Here is a 22,142-nt window from a genome sequence, read left to right as displayed (position 1 = left end):
GAATTTGCGCCACTATACTACCATCACTGACCCTACACCTCGAGTCAGAATTGGTGGTAACCCCCGATCTGACAGCTCACATCCTTAATTCCAACAGTGATTAAACCAAGAAATAAATACTAGCTTTTAGTGTAACTGAATAGATAAAAATAAGTGAAACTAAATAGTATAAGTGAAACTTCAGTAAAGTTTAAGCAGCCCCCCTTTGTCCTCCAACACTGATTTAGCTTGTCATTTTATTTTGAAGTCAAATTATATATCATCCTTTGTACTATTATTTAATACTGCACGTTATATTATTTATGATGAAACATAAACCACAATAGGCTGATCATATGATCACACGAGAATATAATAATGAATAAATAAAAACAAAGTGGTTAATGAGGCAACAGCCAGGCACATATACTGGGTTACAAGGGGAAAGGACAAGCGACCCTCCCCGTGCCTCTACTACTCTCTTCTTCACTTTCACCTCCTATCTACACCCTCCATAATTGTTTAAGTAAATAAGAACAAGAATAAGAGATAAGGTATGAGAAATCATGTAAACAAATAAAATAAAAATAGAAAGAAATAGAGTAATTAAAGAATAAATAGAAATAGAAATAAGATATAAACATTATGTTTGTGAGCAAAAATTGTAATTTCTCCTCAATCTCTCATGTAATATCAGGTAACACATTGTATATAAACTTCTCTCATTTGCAATACATATAAAATAATTTATATCCTTTAATGGGTATTCAACAGGTTTCGGTGAATGTTATTATATTTATTTTTTCAGTACATACCATAGCTCGGATTTCTTATATTTTATTTTTATATTTCTACTGTTTGTATTAGTAAACATTTAAGTTAGGCGTGATCTGAATCTTCTCTCTGTTGCATTTTGAGTTTAACCCCCTGACTAATTTAACTTTATCGTCATTCTTTACAAAATTTTTAGGGCACCGGATACTGCACCAAACTGGCTTTCTAAGCAACTACCGGTACTGGTTCACTAGGTTTCAGTGCTTTAGCTTCATATGGCTCTGGACCAAACTCATCCCAGTTCTAGGATAAGGCTCTTCTGATCTAAAAATTTGTGACTCTCCTTTATCTTAGTTAGGATTCATTTCCATTAGCTACCTCCTTCATCATCCCCCCTCTAAATAAGCATGAAGCATGGTTCATAAACTAGCTTTCATCATCCTAAAGTCAGGCCAATCCTTTATGAGGCCCCTTCCCCTGATTCTTTACCAGGTTAATGTTGTGTCCATGAGTTAGGCTCTCCATCTAAGGCAGTCCTGATACTAGGACCATGAAAAAGCTGAAGGGTGAATTAGTTATCTCATAAATACAGCAATAGTTTCAAAAAAAGAGGCAAGACTGTCTAAGCAACCACTGGACCAAGAACTTGTAATAATGCTTTGACACTGGTTCACTGGGCAAAATGAGCAATTTACAGAACTATGGCTACTAAGATCAGGCTTGGCTTGTGTGAGTTTGCTGTGGTTACATGATGTTATCTCTCCCTGCTGCACAATCTCTCTTGTCAGGGTCCTAACCCTAAATGTAATTTCTTAGAACTCTTCATGTTATTCATGACCTAGCCTTGGCTTTCCTCCCTTCCACATTTAGGTTCATGCACCTTATGAACCAACTGGTCTCATCATTTTCTCCAAATGAAGATTCCTTGACTAAGCTTATGCAAGTCAAAGGATTTTGGCTCTTCCTAGAGATTCCTAATCCTTGGGTAAAGCTAATCTGGTCATAGGATCAAGTTTTGATCTCAACGCTAATGGTTAAGGGTAAGTTCCACTTCTTTCTACATTTGGAAGGGAATAAAGTTTGCTGGAAGTGTTAAAGGGCTAACCATGCACCTCATAATTATAGCCAAGTGGTTGCAGGTGAGGAGTGAGATATTCTGGGTTTTATCTAAGAAAAACTTTCACCTGACTTTGGAAAATTGCTAGAGCATCATATTTAATGTAACTAACATTTGATTCTCCAGAAGAAATGTACAACTTTTGGGTTGCTGAACACATAGTTATCCAAGCCCTACATATGTCAAGCAAAAAGGAATACAGTACTTACTGACAACGCAAGGCACGGTTCTCTGCAATTATGGCATTAGATTCCTTTCCCGATTTCTCAAGCAATGAAGTGAGAGAGACAAGAGCTGCAGGTAACGGTGGCTTCTTTGGCAAATTTTTCACATTAGGAATAGGTTGTATGGTGGGTTGAGGTAAACCAGTAGTGGCAGCATTGCGACTGTGGTTGATCTGAAAAAATTATCGAGTCTTAGAATACTATTACCACATGCTTCAGAATACTGGACAAATATTTTTCTCTTCTACCTCTATTGCTACATGCATCAACTGACACAGAAATAAAACAAAAATTATCCATCTATTTACCCACATTAATTATCTTCCTCTTGCTAGGTGTGTAATATGTGCTCCTAGAAATTAATATTCACGATTCAAAGGGGAACAAACACATCAATATATTGAAGTCTTCAGTTAGTTAGAATGTACAGGGTACTTAAAAAACAGGGTGGACTAATTTCATGTGAAATATGATAAACATGTATAATGTAAAATTTTTCACTCTCTCAAGCCCTTTCCCACCATAATGCATGGCGGTGAGATCCCCTCCCTTCACTCTTTCTTTCTTATTGCTGTGACATGTGTTGTGCTATGACTCACCAATGAAGGTGGATGATCGTCATACTTGATTACGAGTGACAGCAAAGTATAGTGTAGTAGCTATGACATTCCCCTTCCACAACAAGACCCAAAATAAATTTTTAAAGTATGTACAATATCAGTGAAAGATGAGCACCATCATTTACATATTCATCAAAGATGGAGTTCTGATTAAAAAAATTCACCAAAATAAGTCTTTCCACAATGAATCAACAGAGTTAGTTTTATCAAGAATGTTTGGCAAGACATATCTTCCTTTGAGACTAGATCCAGTGCAAACATCATGGCGAACAAACTACAATATCAAATGACTACAAAGCTCTTCCACTTAATGAAACAGTCATTTGTATAAGTTGGTTATCGTTACATAGCTTTTATGTATCTGACCCCCCTGAAGCTTGGGTCTCGCTCTCTCACTAACTCAGCGTATTTATCACCTGCCTTTGCTCATTTGAGAAAAAATCAATAGAAATAAGAATATTGCAATACTCTAATATGGCTTAGAAATAAAAACAATATATTACTATCAAAGAAAAAAAAATGTATGTTTGGGAAGTGAACGTATGTATTGAGGCAGTGAGCTGTAACTGTGGCCAGTCACACTCTCCCTCCCCTTATGTGATGTCACAGCATGCGCACATGAATTGTCGTGTGTATACTATACCAGTAAATGTGAGGAATATATAAAAATAATACTAAGAATAATAAAATAGAATTATTGCATTACCAATCGTTTCACTACACACAGGAAACAGCAATCACCCAAGATCCACCACACAGCTCCCCCCTCCCACGATCTGTGCTAACTTTCGCGCACAAAGAAATGTTTATTCCCTATGTTTTTGAGCGTATGTTGATTTTTTTTTTTCACCTTCTGTATGAATGATTGTGTGTGCATCGTATAAATCAGCATTGGTTGACCCTCTGGCATGGGGTTTTAACATTACTTGTGAAACCCCAGAATTTATCAAATGATGAGATCATCCTTTTTCATTCAGAGACCACCTCGGCCTAAAAGAATCCCACCTTGGTCTCTAGATCAAGTTACTAAATTTCTTATGGGGCCTATTTACAATATAAATCCAAACCAGGACAGATTGCTCCAGAAAGCAGCCTTCCTTCTAGCAATAGCAACAGGTATGAGAATCAGAGCTGGTTTCAATTTCCAATAATCCATCATTATTGGTATTTTCTGAGGAAGATGTCACGCTTTTTCCTACGGAGATTCTAAGAAAAAATGAAAGGGAGGATTTTCAAGTTCAACCTATCCGGATAAAACGGCTAATAGATGAGACAAGGGTTCCTCATATATTTTGCCCAGTTAAGAATCTTCAAGAATGGTTAACCAGATTCCCCAATCGAGGCCCCTATGTATTCTCATCACAGGATGGGAAGAAATTGTCTCCTAGTTAAATGACAAAATACTTATCTCAGTTAGTGAGTCAAGCAGACCCTGGCAAGAAATTTTGGGCACATAATATCAGGAAACATGCAGGGTCTGAGGCCTTTCTGCAGCATACGAGCCTCAGTCAGATCAAAGAAGTGGGCTTTTGGAAATCTTCAAAAACCTTTCAAAACAGCTATCTTCATCTATCTCTGAAAGATGCTTCACATGTGGTGGTACTGGGGTCCCCTCCCCCACCTAGTCCATCTCCACAACCAGGACCTTCTTCTTCCTCATCAGAATAAAGTGAGTATCCTAATTGGGATATGTAAATTAAAATTTTACTTCGGGTAAATGCTCCTAATATTGAAAATATTCCCCAAAAAGTTTATAATTATTATCTGAACCTAAGCTAGCGGAGCCTTATACGCAATGTTACTTCCCTCTCCTGCTCGGGTAATCAAAGCTAGACATCGCATTTTGGATTGAACAAAAAGCGTTTTATTTTCTTCTTAAAAACCAGTTTTTGAGAGAAAGTCCAGAATGTGACATCGACATCCCACCCATCTCCACCCCCCAAAAGTTGACATTTGTTTACTGCTCGCTCTAGGGCAAGAGATGACAGTAGTGATGTGTGTGCTGAAGGGTGCAGGAGGGGGTTTTGAGAATTGCAATTAAATGCCAGGTAGCGACATGTCCTCCTAATATTACGTATTTAAGTAATTATTAGATGTTTTAATTGCCAGTATGTTGGCCTGGCGAGTTAATACAAGGCATATACAGCTGCTCCCCGACTTACGACGGGGTTAGGGACCCAAATCCAGGTAGTAAGTCGAAAAACTTAAATAATACATAGAAAATCTAAAATGGATTTCTCTTTTTCTTCTCAGCACCACAAAACTCTCACTTTTAAGCTTGCCAGCCATTTTAAAGTGAATTATAAACGAAAATTTTGTCAGTACACAGCGCAATCACTGACGTTGAGACTCGAAAATACATAATGTGACAAAATTTTGGTACGACTGAGGCGGTTGCATGTCTGGGTGGTCGTAAGTCGGGAAGTAGCTGTACATACATAGGTATAAAGCTACACGTGGCATTCTGGACTTTATCACAAAAACTTTTTTTTTATAATTTTTTTTATTATTATTTATTGGTATTATTTTTAACTACTGTATTTCTCACATTTACTGGTATATCCGTATATTATTTTATCTTATCTCTCATATGAGTTGGTAACTGCCGGGAATTCAGTTTCAGAGATGGTAACACTGTTCATAGCGTCAGCTGTTGTTGTGGCAGTCACGACCAAAACTTGTTGGTGTTGTCTTGCTACAAGGTAGGACTAGGACTATACCTTGTATACTGTATTTCTCAAAAGCTAGTGTCGTTATTCTGTATTGTTGTGATGAGGGCTAGGCTGGTGGAACCATGTGATCCCAGCCACCTCACTTCACAACAGGTGTTCAGTACTCTTTATATTACTAGCCATCAAAATAATAGAAAATTATAATAAGAGTAATGATAAAAAGGATTAAAAAGCTATTACTTTATCTCACCATGATTGCCTCTTCATTCTAGAAAGATTATACTGCATAAGGACACTGACTGTTCAAATGCAATTCTAACCATTGTGTTACCTGAATGAACATTCCTATACCTGTAGCTTCAAGAAATATGAATTTAAATGAGGACCTTGTGTACTTAATCCTTTTGCTGCATTTCACGCATTTGCCATTTTATTCTAGCTACTGCCCAGCGATTTGATTCAGCTTTGGGAAGCCTTCCGCGGTGAAAGGTTTAACAAGAGTTAGGTCTACAGATAAACACACTCACACATCCAGACATACTAGTTGCATTCTAATCACAGTGCCTTATCATTTGACACTGATATAAGAAAAGGAAAATAAATATCTTACATGAATTTCTACAAGTGCATGAGTGTTGTTGATGGCTTTTATGAACATACAGCATTTTGAGGCTTGCATTTCCTTGAATTTGGATGCTTTGTCTCTTGTCACCTAAGTTGTGTGTGGAAATGATTGATAATTACACTACAGTATACATGAAGCTGTACTATTGACCAACGTATATGATCAATTTCTTAAGAAAACTTACATTCCCCAATTGATTGTGAAACTTTTGTAGATCTAGAATAAGCAACTTCTGCCAGAAAACTAGGAGTGGAGACTAATTTTGACATGCAACTGCCCGAATTCATTCTCTATTCCTTTCTGGATGTAAGGAAAAACTTACAGCAATTTCCATGATCTTCCATATATCCTTCTGACGTTGCTTTTGAAGAGATGATATATGCTGTGCTGTTCTTGCAGCATCCTGCAACACTGTTTCTAGAGGAGATGAGAGTGCTGCTACTTCACTGCAACAGTCACTTTGTTTTCTGAAATTAAGTCACACATGAAAAAAAATAATGTATGAGATGATGGAACAGCTTGAGAACCAAAATGTGCACTGGAAGGATAGTAAGGTAATACAGAATGTGAATTAGTCACCAATCTTCTGTATTAGTAAAGGATTCTAAAAATACCCACTATTACTGCAACCTACCCTCAAATGGACACTGTTTTAGCCGAACAAAATCACAATTCGCTGTACAGTGTACACTACTCACAATTTACATTTTGTAGCAGTGTCTTTTCTACTGCCATGTCTCCATGTATAATTATATAATTCTTTTCTGTAAAACCATGTTATTCTCACTATAAATTCAAACTTATCTTATTTCTACATCAGTCCCTTCCCCTTTCTGTTATTCCAGGTACTTCAAATTTATTGCCAATAACCTGGATGACATGATCAGTGCTGGAGGTGGTGCTAAAGCTAGCTCAGTTGCAAGAGTCAGAAGTGGCAATAGGAAGTTTAGGGAGTTGCTGCCTTTATGGATGGCAAGAGGATCTTCTCTTCATGAGAAAAAGAAAAGATGTATGCAAATGGCTACAAAAGTGTGATATATGACAGTGAAACTTGTGCAGTTGAAGAGGATGATAAATGGAGGTTTGAGCGAGCTGAAATTAGAATGGCGAGGTGGATGTACAGTCGCGGACTCTTCCACGTTGAACACCCAGCCAGACGAACAGAGAGGTAGAATCAGCTTACGATCTGGTAACAGTGTGTGTGTGTGCGGGGGTGGGAGGGGGAAAGATTGGGGGAGTACTTGAGTTCCGTGTTGTATAATATAAATCATATATTATTTCGCACACAAAAGAGTGATGGAAGTGGAAGAGGTGAATATGGTATAGGAATATGTATTTACAGTAGCATTACATCTTTACCACCTCCTAAGACTATTCATGTGTTCCCTGGGTGGACCAACAAGACAACAAAATTTTGTGATTTCCAAGAATAATGATGATAATAATATTCTATACAGTAGATATAAAAATAATCTCCAATTTCATGGAAAATGAATATTCTAGGGCCAATAATTACTTTTCTAGTCTCAATAATTAAATTTTCAGCCGAAAATTATGGTTCATTGTCTCTGATACAGAATCCTGAACACAATAAATAAATAACAGTTATTGGTATACAGTATACCATTTGAATAACAATAAAACATGTCATAAAATATACAATATATACATAATAAAACACACACTGTGTCCTCAAAGAGAAGTGGAAACCCTTAGACTCTTAGAGCATCAGGAGGAATAAGATAGAAAGTGGGAAGTTAAATATATGGCACACATAAAAACTCAGACCACGTGGTAACTGATGTCAAAGGGTTAAACTGCCTACATTATCACTATTATTCTCTCACATTTAGAGCTTTCTATGTAAATATTTAAGTCTTCCCAAAACCTCTTTTTTTCCTACTTAGATTTCTTACTTCCTGGCCATTAACTCCTCTGCTATGATTTGTGGTATATTTAACATGTATTGTATGCGTAACTTTCAGGAAAAATAAAGATACGCATATAGACTACTCTTTGATTTAGCTGTGATAAAGAGCTGAAGGTTGTCTTTGTGGTGGCTAATGCACCGAGTAGAGTATGCAAGAGTTGAAGGATGGGTGTAATCACAGGCTTAGGTTGCACATGTATTCACAAAGCTTTTTCTTTCATGAAAGATTTACACACCTTTTCTTGGCACTAAATATCATTCAGCAATGGAAAGACCACTGAGCTAAGTGTGTTGAGTCCCAAGGGGCCTACTTTGAAGGGGATTAAAGTCTGAACTCAGTAAGTAAGCTTTTTTTTTTTTCACCTGCTAAAGGTCGGATACTTTTCGATCAGACCTTGTACATAAAAACATATTAATCCCTATCACTAAATACTCACTCCACATGTTTGTACAAGTCCTGCTGCAGTCTGTCTCTTTTTCTCAGTGCCTGAAGCAGAAGCTTACACATATCTGTGTTGTCATGTGGTGTTGCCCGCTGTTCTTTACTACGGCGACGCATGTTGCAGTAGAGTTCCTCTCCAGCTGTAAGCCTGGAATGTAGAAACACCATGAGCATTAAGGTTCAATTGTGGATGAAATAAATCTCAAGAAACTGTAATGGGCAGGAGATTTTGCACGCTGGAAAGTTTAAAATCATCAAGGAGTTTGAGCCATGTGCACAACATTTGCTACTTTTAATCTGTAACTTCTTATATCCAGAGTCTATGCTTCTTTCCCATAGCGTAATATTGGCTAACAATTCCCCCATGACTCTCCCAAGTTTTCTCCTCAACACAATTTGTTCTTTTCATTAATTCCTTAACCAATAAATGACAGGAATTTTCTATGTAGACTATTTGCCCTGATGGAGAAATAAGGGTTTTTAAAAATGGACAACATTATAAAATTTTCCTAAGAAAGGGAAAATCAAATTTCCTGTACACCTAACATAAGTCAAGAACACTGGGAGGGAAGATACTGTGTATGTGACCAGGTGAGAGGCACATTACTGGGGGATTGAGATGTTGCCACGTAGGCCAGCTTGGACCTGTTTTTTATTTTTTTATTCATTATTTTGGTGTAATGGTTAATTATAAATAATATAACATCTTCAATAATATATATATATATATATATATATATATATATATATATATATATATATATATATATATATATATATATATATATATATATATATATATATATATATATATATATATATATATATATATATATATATATATATATATATATATATATATATATATATATATATATATATATATATATATATGTGGTATGAGGAACTCCAGAGACAACTATTTTGTGATTTAGAATATTTTTGATGTGGATATGTATTTTCCTAAATCCTGAGGAGGAAAAAAAAATATTTTGTGGATTCAAAATGGAATTTGCTACCAGCCAATGCAACCCAGCCCAGGGGAAGAGACGCTACGGCTTTGTTTACATTATGAAGGCGCATCAGCTGGGCCCAGTAACATGCGTGTCCCTCGTATTTCCCGCTCTGTTAGGGTGTGTTTGATAGTTTGAGCATAATAAGTGTTATGTGAAGAATGTGATGAACTCATGGAGGTAGTTTGTAAGCCAGAATAAGGCTAATACTGGCTTTGTGAGTTGACACCAACAGCCACCTCCCTGTGTTATGCTGGTGGGTTGGGTTTATTATGTACTGTTTAGTTCCTACTACTGTGTGGTGCCAATATGTGATTATGACAACAGTTGATGCTTGTTTTGTATTTACAATGTATAATAACTAGTCATGTCTGATCTAGGTCCCAGCCTTTCCTTCCTCGGGTGATTTCTAGAGTACATAAAGGAGAGAAAACCACAAGTGTGTGTGTCATATCCCTGCTATGAAACTTACACAGTATCAAGGGAGTCATTAGCTCGTGCCCGGGCAAATGGTGAGCATTGGAGCTCTAAAATACGGGTATTAAGAGCAGTGAGGGAGCCCTCCAATTGCTGCACTCGTTCCACCATAGCGTGCACCTGTCTTAGTGTCACTTCACCCATCTCCCGCCATCCACTATGCAGTTTTTCCGAGGCTGTGGTAAAACAGGGGAAAGAGAAATTAGTCTTACTTGTTTCCTAAGTGTTATGTATCAATCAAGCAGTTTCCCACACATAAGTTGGTGATCCATACACTGTTTTCAACCAATTAACTATGACATTTATTATTCACAACAAAATCTAAAAAATTATAAAATTATATACAGTATATAAATAAATACAGGTACTCCTCGACTTACTACCACCCAGACATACAACCGACGCAGTAGTACCAAATTTTTTTCAAATTACGTATTTTCGAGTCCCGACGTTAGTGATTGCGCTGTGTACTGACAAAATTTTCGTTTGTAATTCCCTTTAAAATGGCTGGCAAGCTTAAAAGTGAAAGTTTTGTGGTGCTGAGAAGAAAAGAGACACCCATTTTAGATTTTTTATGTATTATTTCCGCATTTTCGACTTACGACCTGGATTTGGGTCCCTAACCCCGTCGTAAGTCGAGGACTGCCTGTAGTAACCTCCCTGTCAACCAGAATAATTGGAACACATCGGTTTAAAATGGTAAGTTAAATACTGTAATATCTATGTTACTACTTCCCATTTCATTTATTAAATGAATCAATAAAATCAAATATTTATTAATATTCATATTTCAGTTTTATCATAAAGCTTAACAGGGTCATTTGGTTACCCTAGCATATTTTTTTTTCACAACAAACCACTGTATATACATTTCATTGCAACTATTAGTCTGGCTAAATCTGAGTAGCTGCAGCATGGGGGTATGTCATAGTCAAGCAATCTGATTAGCAAGGTCTCTCAATTCCATGTAGACAGCCTAAACATCACTTATACACTAACTGTTGATCACCCTCTCAACACACACTGAGGTATTGCTGACTCTGACAATTAATCCTGTTAAACCTAAAATACCATGTTTGACATACAGTACATGCTATGTTTCAGCCACGCCTCATTCTTAACATTATTCTACTTCCTAAATTAAAATCCATGGACCAAGCATCTCTCTCAAAATCTTAAAAAAATATATATATGTTTGTTTCTATTTGATCCTTCTTTCTTTTTTATAAACTTACATAAAAAAAAAAAGTTTGACTATCCTCACGCCATCTTCCTTAAAAAAGCTTTGTCTTGCTCCAAACAGAATACAACTCTCACACTTCTCTCCGAGGCAACACTCCAATCTACCCTTCTTTTCATTTTCTTGTTCTAAATGTTAATTGAATTGCCAGTGTTCAGATGAAAGTCAAGCCATCATTGCATGCCTCTTTATTCCAAAATGTTCTACATGGTACTTTATTCCACTGGTTCCCTTCAACACAATGATGAATATCCAACTCCCACTCTTCTCCCAAACACCTAATGACAATGAACTGCCCTCCGGTTAATTGTCCTTTATGAGGAGGACATACACACAATGCTGTTAACAAATATATATTCTCTTCTATAAAGTCTTTAGTCAATGACACTCAAATTTGCCTACATCAAATAATGACACAAGGTTCCCAAGTGCTGATAATCTTGACATTATTAAAACACTCACCTCTCATCTTATCCAATCAATCTAAATCCTATTTATGCATATCAACCATTCCTGCAGAAAGAGAAACAACCCTTCCCTAACATTTCCTTTAACTTTTTACTGTATTATTGTATTCTTATGATCAATGAAATAAAAACTTACTCAGTCGTCCTGATGATGCCTGTTCTTCATAGTAATCAAGATCTGTGTTAAGTGCCTCCATGAACAGATGATGGCGTGCCTGCAACTTTGCAATATCACTGAGCATTCTCTGGCCAGTCTTTGTCAGCTGTGCATGGCCAGACATTAGATGAAGCCTGCAAAGCATGGTTACATTTAATTCATTTACGAAAGACCCTCGAGTGTCGGACTAATTAAGCTACAGCGATGTTATTACTCAGACAGAATCTGTTATTCGAATGTCTATATCAGCCGCCATATTACATTAACACATATTGGCTTATTTAAGTACATAATAAATTAGTTCAAGTAAAATAATTAAACTTATGATAAACTTTCTGGAAATGAATTTTTTTCATTTAAAGTGTTAATTGATTAGGTAAGGTTCTAGGATCTAGAATGCATGTGGCATGGATGGCCTTGTGCAGTGTAAGATCAAATCAATGATGTGGATGTGTACAGTATACAGTATATACTCGAGTGCAGTTCGAGTTTTTGTGATCAAATTTTTATTAAAAAAGTAAAGGGGTTGAACTATATATGCAAAGTATTTTTGAGGGGTTAAAATTCATTCATTTCTGTGGGTCATTTAGGGTAAATGATAGCTGTACATACTCATAGTAAGCTCCTTCATCCTGGACTTGCTTATCATACCCTAAATTCTTTATGTTATTGCATGAAGAGCAGAGAACCTCATTCACTATACAGTACTGCGGGCCCCCAAATTCTCAGGGGTTGGGTTCTCAAAATGGCCGCGAATCGCCAAATCTGTGAATAACATTTGTGGACGGGGGGGAATACATTTCTACTTGTGTATAAAGAAATGTATATTCCCTTTATGTGTTTGCCCTAAGGACAATTATTTCTTTTACCTGTACTGTATTGTATAAATGTGTGTGTGTGTGTGTGTGTGTATAGACACACACACAAAACACATTACAAATAAATAATATTGGGAAGATACTCTCACAAATAATCAGAAACAAATTTATTAAAAATGTGAGTCTACCCTCAAGTCCGTGCTTTATTAATTAAGTAATAAAACACAGACTTGAGGGTAGACTGTCACATTTTTAATAAATTTGTTTCTGATTATTTGTGATTGTATTTTCCAATTATTATTTATTTGTATGTATTTTGTGTGTGTGTCTACACACTCACACATAATTACAATACAGGTAAAGGAAACTTTTTAAGACAGGACAGTATCATAGCAGTGCACACCTTAATTATATATATAAACAATACCTCACTTGTCGGGAATCGAACCCTGGACCTCAGCGCGTGAACAGCAGAGGTCCAGGGTTCGATTCCCGACTAGTGAGGTATTGTTTGTATATATGGAAGTCTGCATGCATGCTATATATACATTGTATGGGGGGGGTTGGTTGGTTGGTCCATATGATTTCCCGGCCTTTTTAATGCAGGAAGGCATCATTTAAATAAATATATGCCAATATCTTAACCACGAATAGCGCCCGGGAAAAAAATATCTTCTCTGAGATGTCTGGTCATTCTGTGGGCTCCAAGCACGGCAAGTGACAGGCTCACTAAATAAATTTCAGGGAATCCCGAGTGTGTTCATGGTTTTAGCTGTATTTTTCATCTCAACTGTATACAACTGTTGTTTGAAATACCACAATTGTTAACCCACTTGTGGTCTTTCGAGGCAAATTGCATTGCTAAGCACTCCTGCGCTGGAGCAATCCCTTCTGTTCAGCTGTATCTCACACTGAGAGCACCCCTCCAGTAAGCAGAAACACAGGAACAGTGGACCGAGCCTATCAACCACCTAAGTTCATGGCTAGCAGATGCATCTCTAAGGGTACAATTTGGGTCTGGATCACTCTACCCAATGTTTATTAAAATAGAAAACGGTTCCTGTTACCGACGGAGGTTCTGCAAGGGGATGAGATTTCCGACCATGGCCAGGAGTACCAGAGGTAGGTGGTATTGTTTATGAATACTGGTAAAGGAGGTATAGGGAGCTGTGAGTTTGCTTTAGCCTTAACTTGACTTACCATGCAGGCCATTACTTTACATTTTGTAATTGTAATAGAAACACCAGACTCATAAATATGGCCACATCCCCCTAGCCCTTTCTCCACCACTCCAAGCCAACTTTGTCAGATAGTTATGGTTATTTTTAAACTTGTAATTTGTTACATGGACACAATATTTCATACAGAATATGCATAACAATATATATATAATTATCATAAGTTTAAAAAATAAAAGGGAATAATAACCATTACATAGCTCACAGCTCAGCCTCGCCTGCTCTGAGTGTTACTGGGTGGCAAATCAGCAAAAAAATTACAGTCCACTGCCTCCATGAGCCCACACATACATTCACTTCCCACACACCCATGCTCTTCCTTTTTCTTACTTTATAATTTTATATTATATTTTCTTTATTTCTAAGCCACATTAGAACATTGTAATATTTTTCACAACTTTTATAGTTTCAATACATGTACTGTACCAAAGGCAACATGTCATCTTGCAGTCCACCTCATCCCTGGTTTTTCCCCCCATCACTGTGAGTCGGGTTATTGCTAAACAGAATTTTGACCTATTGCTAAGTGAGAAAGGTTAACAAAATTTATTTAGCGCTAAACTGAATTAAAATTAAGTGAATTAACACTAAATGAGGGATAACTTTATGTGTACTGTACTGTATACTTCATGTGTCCACAAAAGTGAGTAATAAAAGAAGTTTTATCATATGTTAAATATCATGATATAAAAAATAAAACCCCTTTAGCTCCAATACAGTGTTCTGAAGTTTGTCTAGTTAAGGGAATTCCTTAAGTATTCGTGGTAGTCTTGATGGATTACCCAAAGAGAAATCTGTATTTTCTACATTTCATCACTCTTTCCCGCATTCAAATTATTGCAAATGTTATTTTACTCTTGGTCTTTCACTACACAATGTTTATGGTTTAATAGAGAATGCGTGACTAAGCCCTGACAAAACAGTACAACTGGTATATAACTGTGGGTGGCAGGAGAATTTTTACTGGCACATAATTATCAGGGCCCACTGATTAAGTGGAAAGTAAAAGAATGGTAAAAAGACTATGCAGTAATTCAAAACCAGGTAGGGTACGGTAAGTAGGGATGGGATGAAGGAGACACAAAAAGTGAGAAATGAACATCCAAGAAACAGTAGTGTATTGGAATTAGTAGAGGGCATGGCACTGATGGGTGATACTAAAGGTGGTGTTAACCAAAATGGGAAACTTTTTAAGACAGGACAGTATCATAGTGCACACCTTAATTACAGTAATAAGAATGAAGGAAAAATATACAGATGTTCCATTGTTTCCCTTTTCCCTGTGCGATTTTAACAAGATCTATTTTATCCACATTTTCATTGTGGATCTACATGAAATATATGTGTGTGTGTGTGTGTGTGTGTGTGTGTGTGTGTGTGTGTGTGTGTGTAATATTGATCTTTATTCTGGACACCAGACATTAAATAGAAAAAGGCACCTAACAAATGCAGAATTAAAGTCCACAAATTATGGCTGAATAAAATATGTACTTTACTACACAAATCTAAGTACAGTACAGTACTTAACATCCTTGTGGAGGGGCTTAAAAACTTACAAAATGCAGTAAAGTTTAAGGCTCATCTTCAGTAAATTTCTACATCAGCAAAACAATCTTAAAACTTTTATATCAGGCTTAGAAAATTGGAATACAGTACTAACATGGACACTTTCTGAGCCTGTGTGAGGAGGGTAAGGATCCGAGCCTCACGATGAAGGAAGAAGATGGCATGTGCCCACATTCTACGCTGAGTTTGGTAATCCACAGTTGCCCGTGGCTCACGTAACATTGCTTCCACCAGAGGGGGAAAGTGGGGTGGCACCTGTGGTCTAGTCATGCCTTCTGCAAAGATGTATAGCAGCCATTCATCTTCATCCTGTAATTAAAAAAAATAAAAATAAAGTAATTGTGGATTAAATGCAACTAATTATAATTTAATTGTATGTCCTTTAACCTAATCACTTAAACTCCAAAAAAGATGCAATTTCATGAAATAAAACCTCCTACCAGGTATTAGAACCCTAAGTACACATAAAGGGCTTTGTACCTGCTGCATAAATGACCATTACGTAATCTAAGTGTGCCCTGTACATTATTAGTATCCTATGCTCATAATGAAGAAATGCTTGCGATAAGGGCACCATCATCATCATCATCACAGCTATTATTAAAGTCATCTAAAGATGATATATTTCTCTGGCCCTTTGGGCTGGATGGACAGACTCATTAGAGTAAAAGCACCTTGACACACTGTGCACCATTATTTGTGTCAAGCAGCTTAAATATCCACTGAAAACTGGTGATCAAGTTGATTTTACAAACTTCTGTAGATCACTGTACAGTATCAGGACACAACCCACCAAGAATACAGTGTTAAAGCAGTGTTAAGATGTAAAAAGTGGTTACAGTTACGTATACTGTACTGTACTGTACATTCGGTAAGTGAAAAACACTGGAGCACCTCAGCTTTCGTCTTTATTCAAGACAGTTTCAGGTCATTTTGTAATAGTGTACTGTATACATATAAAATATTTTGAAATGTTTCATATTTTGAGAATTTACCAACAGGATTATAACAGTTTTAATTTTATTTTGGAAAAGCAAAGCATTATGAATTATGAGTGATTTTGAATTTGAGGGGTATGAATTACGGTATGATTTTTTTTCTGTGAGTAACAATGAAGTAATAAAAGTTAATGGTAAAGAAATATCAAATAAACGCTATGCAGATGATACTGCTCTTATCACAGATAGTGAAAAGGCATTACAAAAAAATGGTTAACAGATTAGTGGAAAAAGGTGAAGAATATGGGCTATCAATTAATGCTGAAAAGACGAATGTAATGTTATTTCCAAGTTGGAAATAAATCCTGAAATAAAAATTATGGTAGGCAACAGGGAACTTAAACAAGTGGAAAATTTTTGTGTATTAGGGAAGTAACATTAGTTGTGATGGTCGATGTGCAAAAGAAATCTTAAGAATAGGTCAAGCAAAAACAGTATTTAATAATCTAAAGGCCTATTAAAGATATTAACTTCAATTTGAGAAAAAGGCTGCTGAAAGGCTGTACTATATATGGTCAGGACTGTTGTATGGGTCAGAAGTGTGGACACTTTCAGCAGACACCAATAAGAGGTCAGAGGTCTTTGAAATGTGGTGTTTTAGGTGAATGTTAAGAATAAGTTACACTGACAGGAAAACAAATAAAGAAGGATTAAGGTTAGCAAAAACTTCAAGAGAAATACTTGAAATGTATAGTAAAAGATAAATTAGCTATTTTGGTCAAATAATTAAGGAAGAGGGGATAATAACAGAAATAGTAATGGGCAAAGTTGAGGGTACGAGGGCCATGGGAAGACAGAGCTTGGGATGGATGAATGAAATTAAAAACTGGGTCCCCAGAGACGTAAAATTTTGGATGATTGGTAGAAGCAGCCTGAAAACGTCTTGAGTGGAAGACTGTAGTCGCCACCCCTCAGATATGAGGTTTGTACTTTGACTGAGGCAAAGTGTAAATTAGGTTAATGTACCATTTATTATCAGCCGTCTACTGCATTTAACCCTCTCGTGGTCTTTGACTCAAATTGCATCGTTAAGCACTATCATGCTGGCATAACCTCTCCCGCTTAGCCGCATCTCACACTGAGAGCACTCTTCCTGCAAGTAGAAATGCAGGAACACTGGACTGCCCCTAACAACCACCTAAGTTCCTCCCAACTAGCCTCGTGGGCTGGCAGATGCATCTCTAAAGGTGCAATTTGGGTCTGGATCGCTCTACTCAATGTTTACTAAAATGGAAGAAGTGTTCCTGTTACAGATGCGACCTGTGTAGAAAGATTGAGAGGGGGTGAAATTTTCGACCAGGGCCATGAGTACCAGAGGGTTAATGGTAATTTTTTCATCCAGCATGGCTCTGGTTCAAAGGATGCCAGATAAAAGAGGATCAACCTGTACTGCATGATACCATAAAGGTAACTACAGTTATACAGTTCAGTTATTCAGACCTTCAGATATTTGAAGTTCTACTGTATGGTATTCAACAAAAGTGGTCCATGTGAATTAAATCTGAATACATCACCAAATGTTGTGTTAATAACCACCTTTCATAACTGGATAATATGTTAATAATAAACTAAGACTGATAATATAAGTAGAAATGAGAAAAATACTATAGTGTACTGAATTATGAAACAATATTAAATATCTTACAGGTGGAGCCCAGCATTGAATGGCTGGGCGGGTTGTGTCAGGAGGTTGGCCGCGGGGAAGCAGTGGCCGCTGGTCCTCTACTGCCACACCACTGTCTCGAGCTACCCACTGCTGAACCTCAGATAAAGATGTCGTTTCTGATACCTCATACTCCAGAAGGCGACATAAATCCACAACAAACACTTTGATCATCTATAAAATGAAGAAAAAACAGTTTTAAGCTTCTGTACTTCATATCTTCTAATACCAGCAAAGACAAACTCTTAATATCCTTCTTATCAAAATTTATAGGGGTAAGTTCTTTTATTTTATACTCGTTTTGTGCTATGATCTAGTGTCTACAGACTGTGAAAGAACACTATCAACCACTTGCTGGAAGTTATTTACTTATATTAAAACAAAGCTTCCAGCAGATTTTTGACACACATCAATAGAGCCCGGATGTTATGGCATTAAAATCCTTAAAAAAGGCAGGCAAATAGGCACTTAACTATTCAAATATAGGCAGCATAAAACAAAAAAAAAGGCACCAACCATTTTGTTTATAAAATGCAAAAATTTAATACAAATCTAAACCTTTTGATTAACAATGGAGTGGACACCTTTTACTTTGTACAGTACATTGTGCCTTTCTAATTTTGCCATTAATCTTCTGAGCTGGAAAAATGAACAAATGTAGTGTGAATGTGATAGAAAAAAGTAAATACATTTTCACTCCACATCATGTCCTTTCACAGAAATACCTATTTGTTAACATATACCAATAAAGCACCAGTAGTATGGTTACACAATATACATTATCCAAATATTTTTTCTTTTAGGGGGAACTAAAAACATATCATGTATGGTAGCTTTAACAGTACAGGGTACCACAATTCTCACAAACTAAAAGTAGGTACAACGAATTCCTTCATTTTATTTTGTATATTGTGCACTTTAAATTTTTCCATTATTCTTCAAAAGAAATAAACGTAGAGTGTATACCCTACAAAAAAGTATTTTAACCTCACACATCATAATTTTCTCTTCATAATAATACATGTACCAGTAGTATGGCTACACCATATACATTTTCTTTATTATTTTCCTTTAAAGGTGAACAAAAAAATCTCACAAACTAAAAGTAGGTACAGCCACATTACCTTCATTTCAGTTATTAATTGCCTGATATAACAAGAATATTTTTCAGGTTATCAAAAGTGAAACTTTGCCCCTTATCAGAGCGAATATCCTTGAAGCAAGAAAAAGATCTTTCAACTTCAACTGAGGTGATGGGAGCATATTTGAAGCAGGCTACATTGTGGGGACTTGCATCAACTTCAACTGACTCTCCTCCCAAAACCCTGGCTATGTTTTTTTTTTTTTATCTAAGTCTTGTTGGCAGCGAACACTCTCACACTTTTCATGTACAGCATGACCCTTCTCACCTGGAATACAACAAAGTTCCTCCACAATATCAGTAACCACTCTCAGAGAGCTTGTAAGTGTTTCACCCCTTTTCTCGTGTGATGAAATAGCATCTGGCAACTTCAAAAAGTAAGTAGCAATGAATGTCAGGTCATTGTGGATTGTCTTTTTCTGTAGGATATTCTTTACAACTCGAATTGAGGAAGCATCATCTCCATCAAAGCTATTCATAATTTTTTTTGAATTTGTCAAAATTGTTGCATAATAAAGTGCAGCCATCATCCATGTTCCCCACCTTGTCAGAACAGGCAGAGGTGGTAGTGAGAAATCGAGTGCAATTTCCTTGAACACCTGAATTTGAGATGGAGCCTTGAGAAATACCTTCTTTCCATTTGATGCCAACAAATCAATATCATGGAACAAAATGCATACTTCCAATGCAATTCTGTGGAGTGCATGTGCTAAGCAGGTCGCAAGAAGCATTTCAGGGAAAAGAGCTTTCAGAACTTTTGCTGCTTTTTTCATGTAAGGAGCAGCATTTGTGAGGAACAGGAGCACTCTTTCATGCTTGATTTCATCTGACCACAGTAGAGACAAGGCATTCATAAACATCTGGGCGATGGTTTAGCTGTTTGTTTTAGCAAATGCCTCAGATGTCAGTAGGTAGCTTTTTGAATGCTGTCCAAGCTCCATGGTTCCAATAATCACATTGGCAACATACCTTCCAACAGCATCATTCGTCTCGTCAATGGAGATCCAAATTCTTTTGTCACTCACTTCACGTATTTTCTGCACGATACTATCAAAGGTAGGGTTTACATAATTCTTTCTTAATGTAGCCTCACTTGGTACACTTTCCTTGGTGTATTGAAATCCCTTCAGAGATTTATTTTCCACCTTCCGCAATGGAACACCAGCATCGATGAAAGCGTTGCATAAGTCCATTGAAAACTGAGATTGTCGATTGGAAGCTGCTGTGTATGTTGAGGGAAGCCAGTCCTGATTTCACGAACCTACTGCTGCATTATACAATTGCGTTCTTACAGAGTACAGTCCACCTGTGGTCACAGTCGAGACACTACATCCCTAAATTATGATATCTTACCTTTAGCTGTGACCTTCATCTTTAACACAGTAAAGTTTGGTTTCCCCCTTTTCATATAGTGAGAGTTTGCCGACATATCTATGATGCTACAGAGTTATTCATGGGACAAGCTTTTGACTTTTAACCTTAAGCTGAGAACTTGATCTTTGTCAGTGAGCCATAAATTTGATTTTGATACAAGAGATGTACTTTGGGCAACGTTGCCCTTCAGCTGTTAACTTAATTTTTGAAAACAAAACAAGAATTATTTAATGTTTTCTGCACTTCATCTAGTGATGATACATATTCATGAAAAGTTTCACCATTATCTTAATTTCCACCCTTTAGTGTATCTTGCCTTCAGGAGCATTATTGTGATCTTTTACAAGTCCTGAGGAAAACCTGCACATCATGACTCCCCCTCCTCAAACACTCAACACCTTAACTTGTTTCCTTTCATCATAGTCTAAATACTGTACTGTACCCCTATTCTTATAGTATCCTATCTTTAACAATTTAAAATTTCGAAAATATGGATGAGAAAACTTCAAGAAAACAGGCTAGATCAACTAAATAAAGTCTGGAAACTTAGATTAATAATTATGGATAAAACAGGGCCTACTGTACTCATATTTCAATAATACATTTACCATTATCATATATACACTTGTACACTATTTCTAAATTAGTTTACCTTTTTATTAAGAATGTCATTTATCATGGTAAATGCAACAACTTGCTTGCTGCCATCTTCATCCTGTATTTGACCTCGTAGAGCAGGTTCCCACTCAAGCATTATTCGCAGCCACTCCTCCAACCGTGTTCTAAAATAATTGTGGTACTATTACAATAAAAAATATTACTAGTATAATTTAAAACAGTATACTGTACTATAATGCATAATAATATAGTGTATCAAATTAAAATAAGAAGCTCATTATACAGTACATGCATAGTGGTTTAACCATTTGGAGGCAGTCGAATGAAACATGAATACTGTACTAATAAACTGCCAAAGTGAGTTACTAATAAATCCATCTGCTGTTACTTCTGCCTAAAGGTTATGAAAAGAATGTGAAGTGAAGCTTCACAATCAAGGAGCATTTGTGTGGAAAGTTCAGGGTAAAGAGCCAAAACTTTCAGTGATTCCAAGTCTGTGAGAAACATGATTTGAATTTAAACTTACCTTAGAGGGGAGGAGATGTGTGATTCAGGAAACATATGAGAGGAAAACTGAACTTCCCCATTTCGGCTTTCGTATACACACACATGATGAGACTGTTTTGTTCGAACTCGCTTCATCCTGAGAAAAGGACCATTAAATAAATATTCTGAAATACTAACATGTTGCAACAAAACCTGAAATGAATACAAGCAATTTCTTATTATATACATGAACACATTTACAATAAATGTATCAGATTTAAAGCCAAAAAAGTTTTATTTAGCTTAAATGACTTGAGAGCTTTGCACCAACCTAAATCAATGTCCTCACCAGTACAAAACTTTAAATGAATGGATAAAATCACTGAGAGAAAAGGTAAACACTTAATGTCCTTTGTCACACATGATGGGGGCATGAATCCCGGATATACCTGAAGCAACTGCTCAGGAATGAAGTAGCTACGGCATCTGTACAGCATTCCAAG

The 22,142-nt window shown here is 36.6% G+C and overlaps 1 protein-coding gene across 3 annotated transcripts in view; it reads right to left on the bottom strand.

Annotated features, from left to right (window-relative positions):
* LOC121859114 (inhibitor of nuclear factor kappa-B kinase subunit alpha-like) overlaps positions 1 to 22,142 on the bottom strand; it is a 47,921-nt gene that overhangs the window by 9,116 nt on the left and 16,663 nt on the right. For all 3 annotated transcript variants that reach the window (XM_042355810.1, XM_042355811.1, XM_042355812.1), the window contains 9 exons: positions 21,680 to 21,796; positions 21,188 to 21,317; positions 18,003 to 18,194; positions 15,454 to 15,668; positions 11,717 to 11,871; positions 9,869 to 10,049; positions 8,379 to 8,531; positions 6,334 to 6,478; positions 2,080 to 2,267 (listed from right to left, as the gene is read on the bottom strand). In XM_042355810.1, the coding sequence (XP_042211744.1) occupies positions 2,080 to 2,267; positions 6,334 to 6,478; positions 8,379 to 8,531; positions 9,869 to 10,049; positions 11,717 to 11,871; positions 15,454 to 15,668; positions 18,003 to 18,194; positions 21,188 to 21,317; positions 21,680 to 21,796 (1,476 nt within the window). The remainder of the gene's footprint in view (positions 1 to 2,079; positions 2,268 to 6,333; positions 6,479 to 8,378; positions 8,532 to 9,868; positions 10,050 to 11,716; positions 11,872 to 15,453; positions 15,669 to 18,002; positions 18,195 to 21,187; positions 21,318 to 21,679; positions 21,797 to 22,142) is intronic.

Source organism: Homarus americanus, unplaced genomic scaffold (genome assembly GCF_018991925.1).
Source record: "Homarus americanus isolate GMGI-L3 unplaced genomic scaffold, GMGI_Hamer_2.0 scaffold50924, whole genome shotgun sequence".
NCBI lineage: Eukaryota > Metazoa > Arthropoda > Malacostraca > Decapoda > Nephropidae > Homarus > Homarus americanus.
This window is presented reverse-complemented; position numbering and strand designations above follow the sequence as displayed.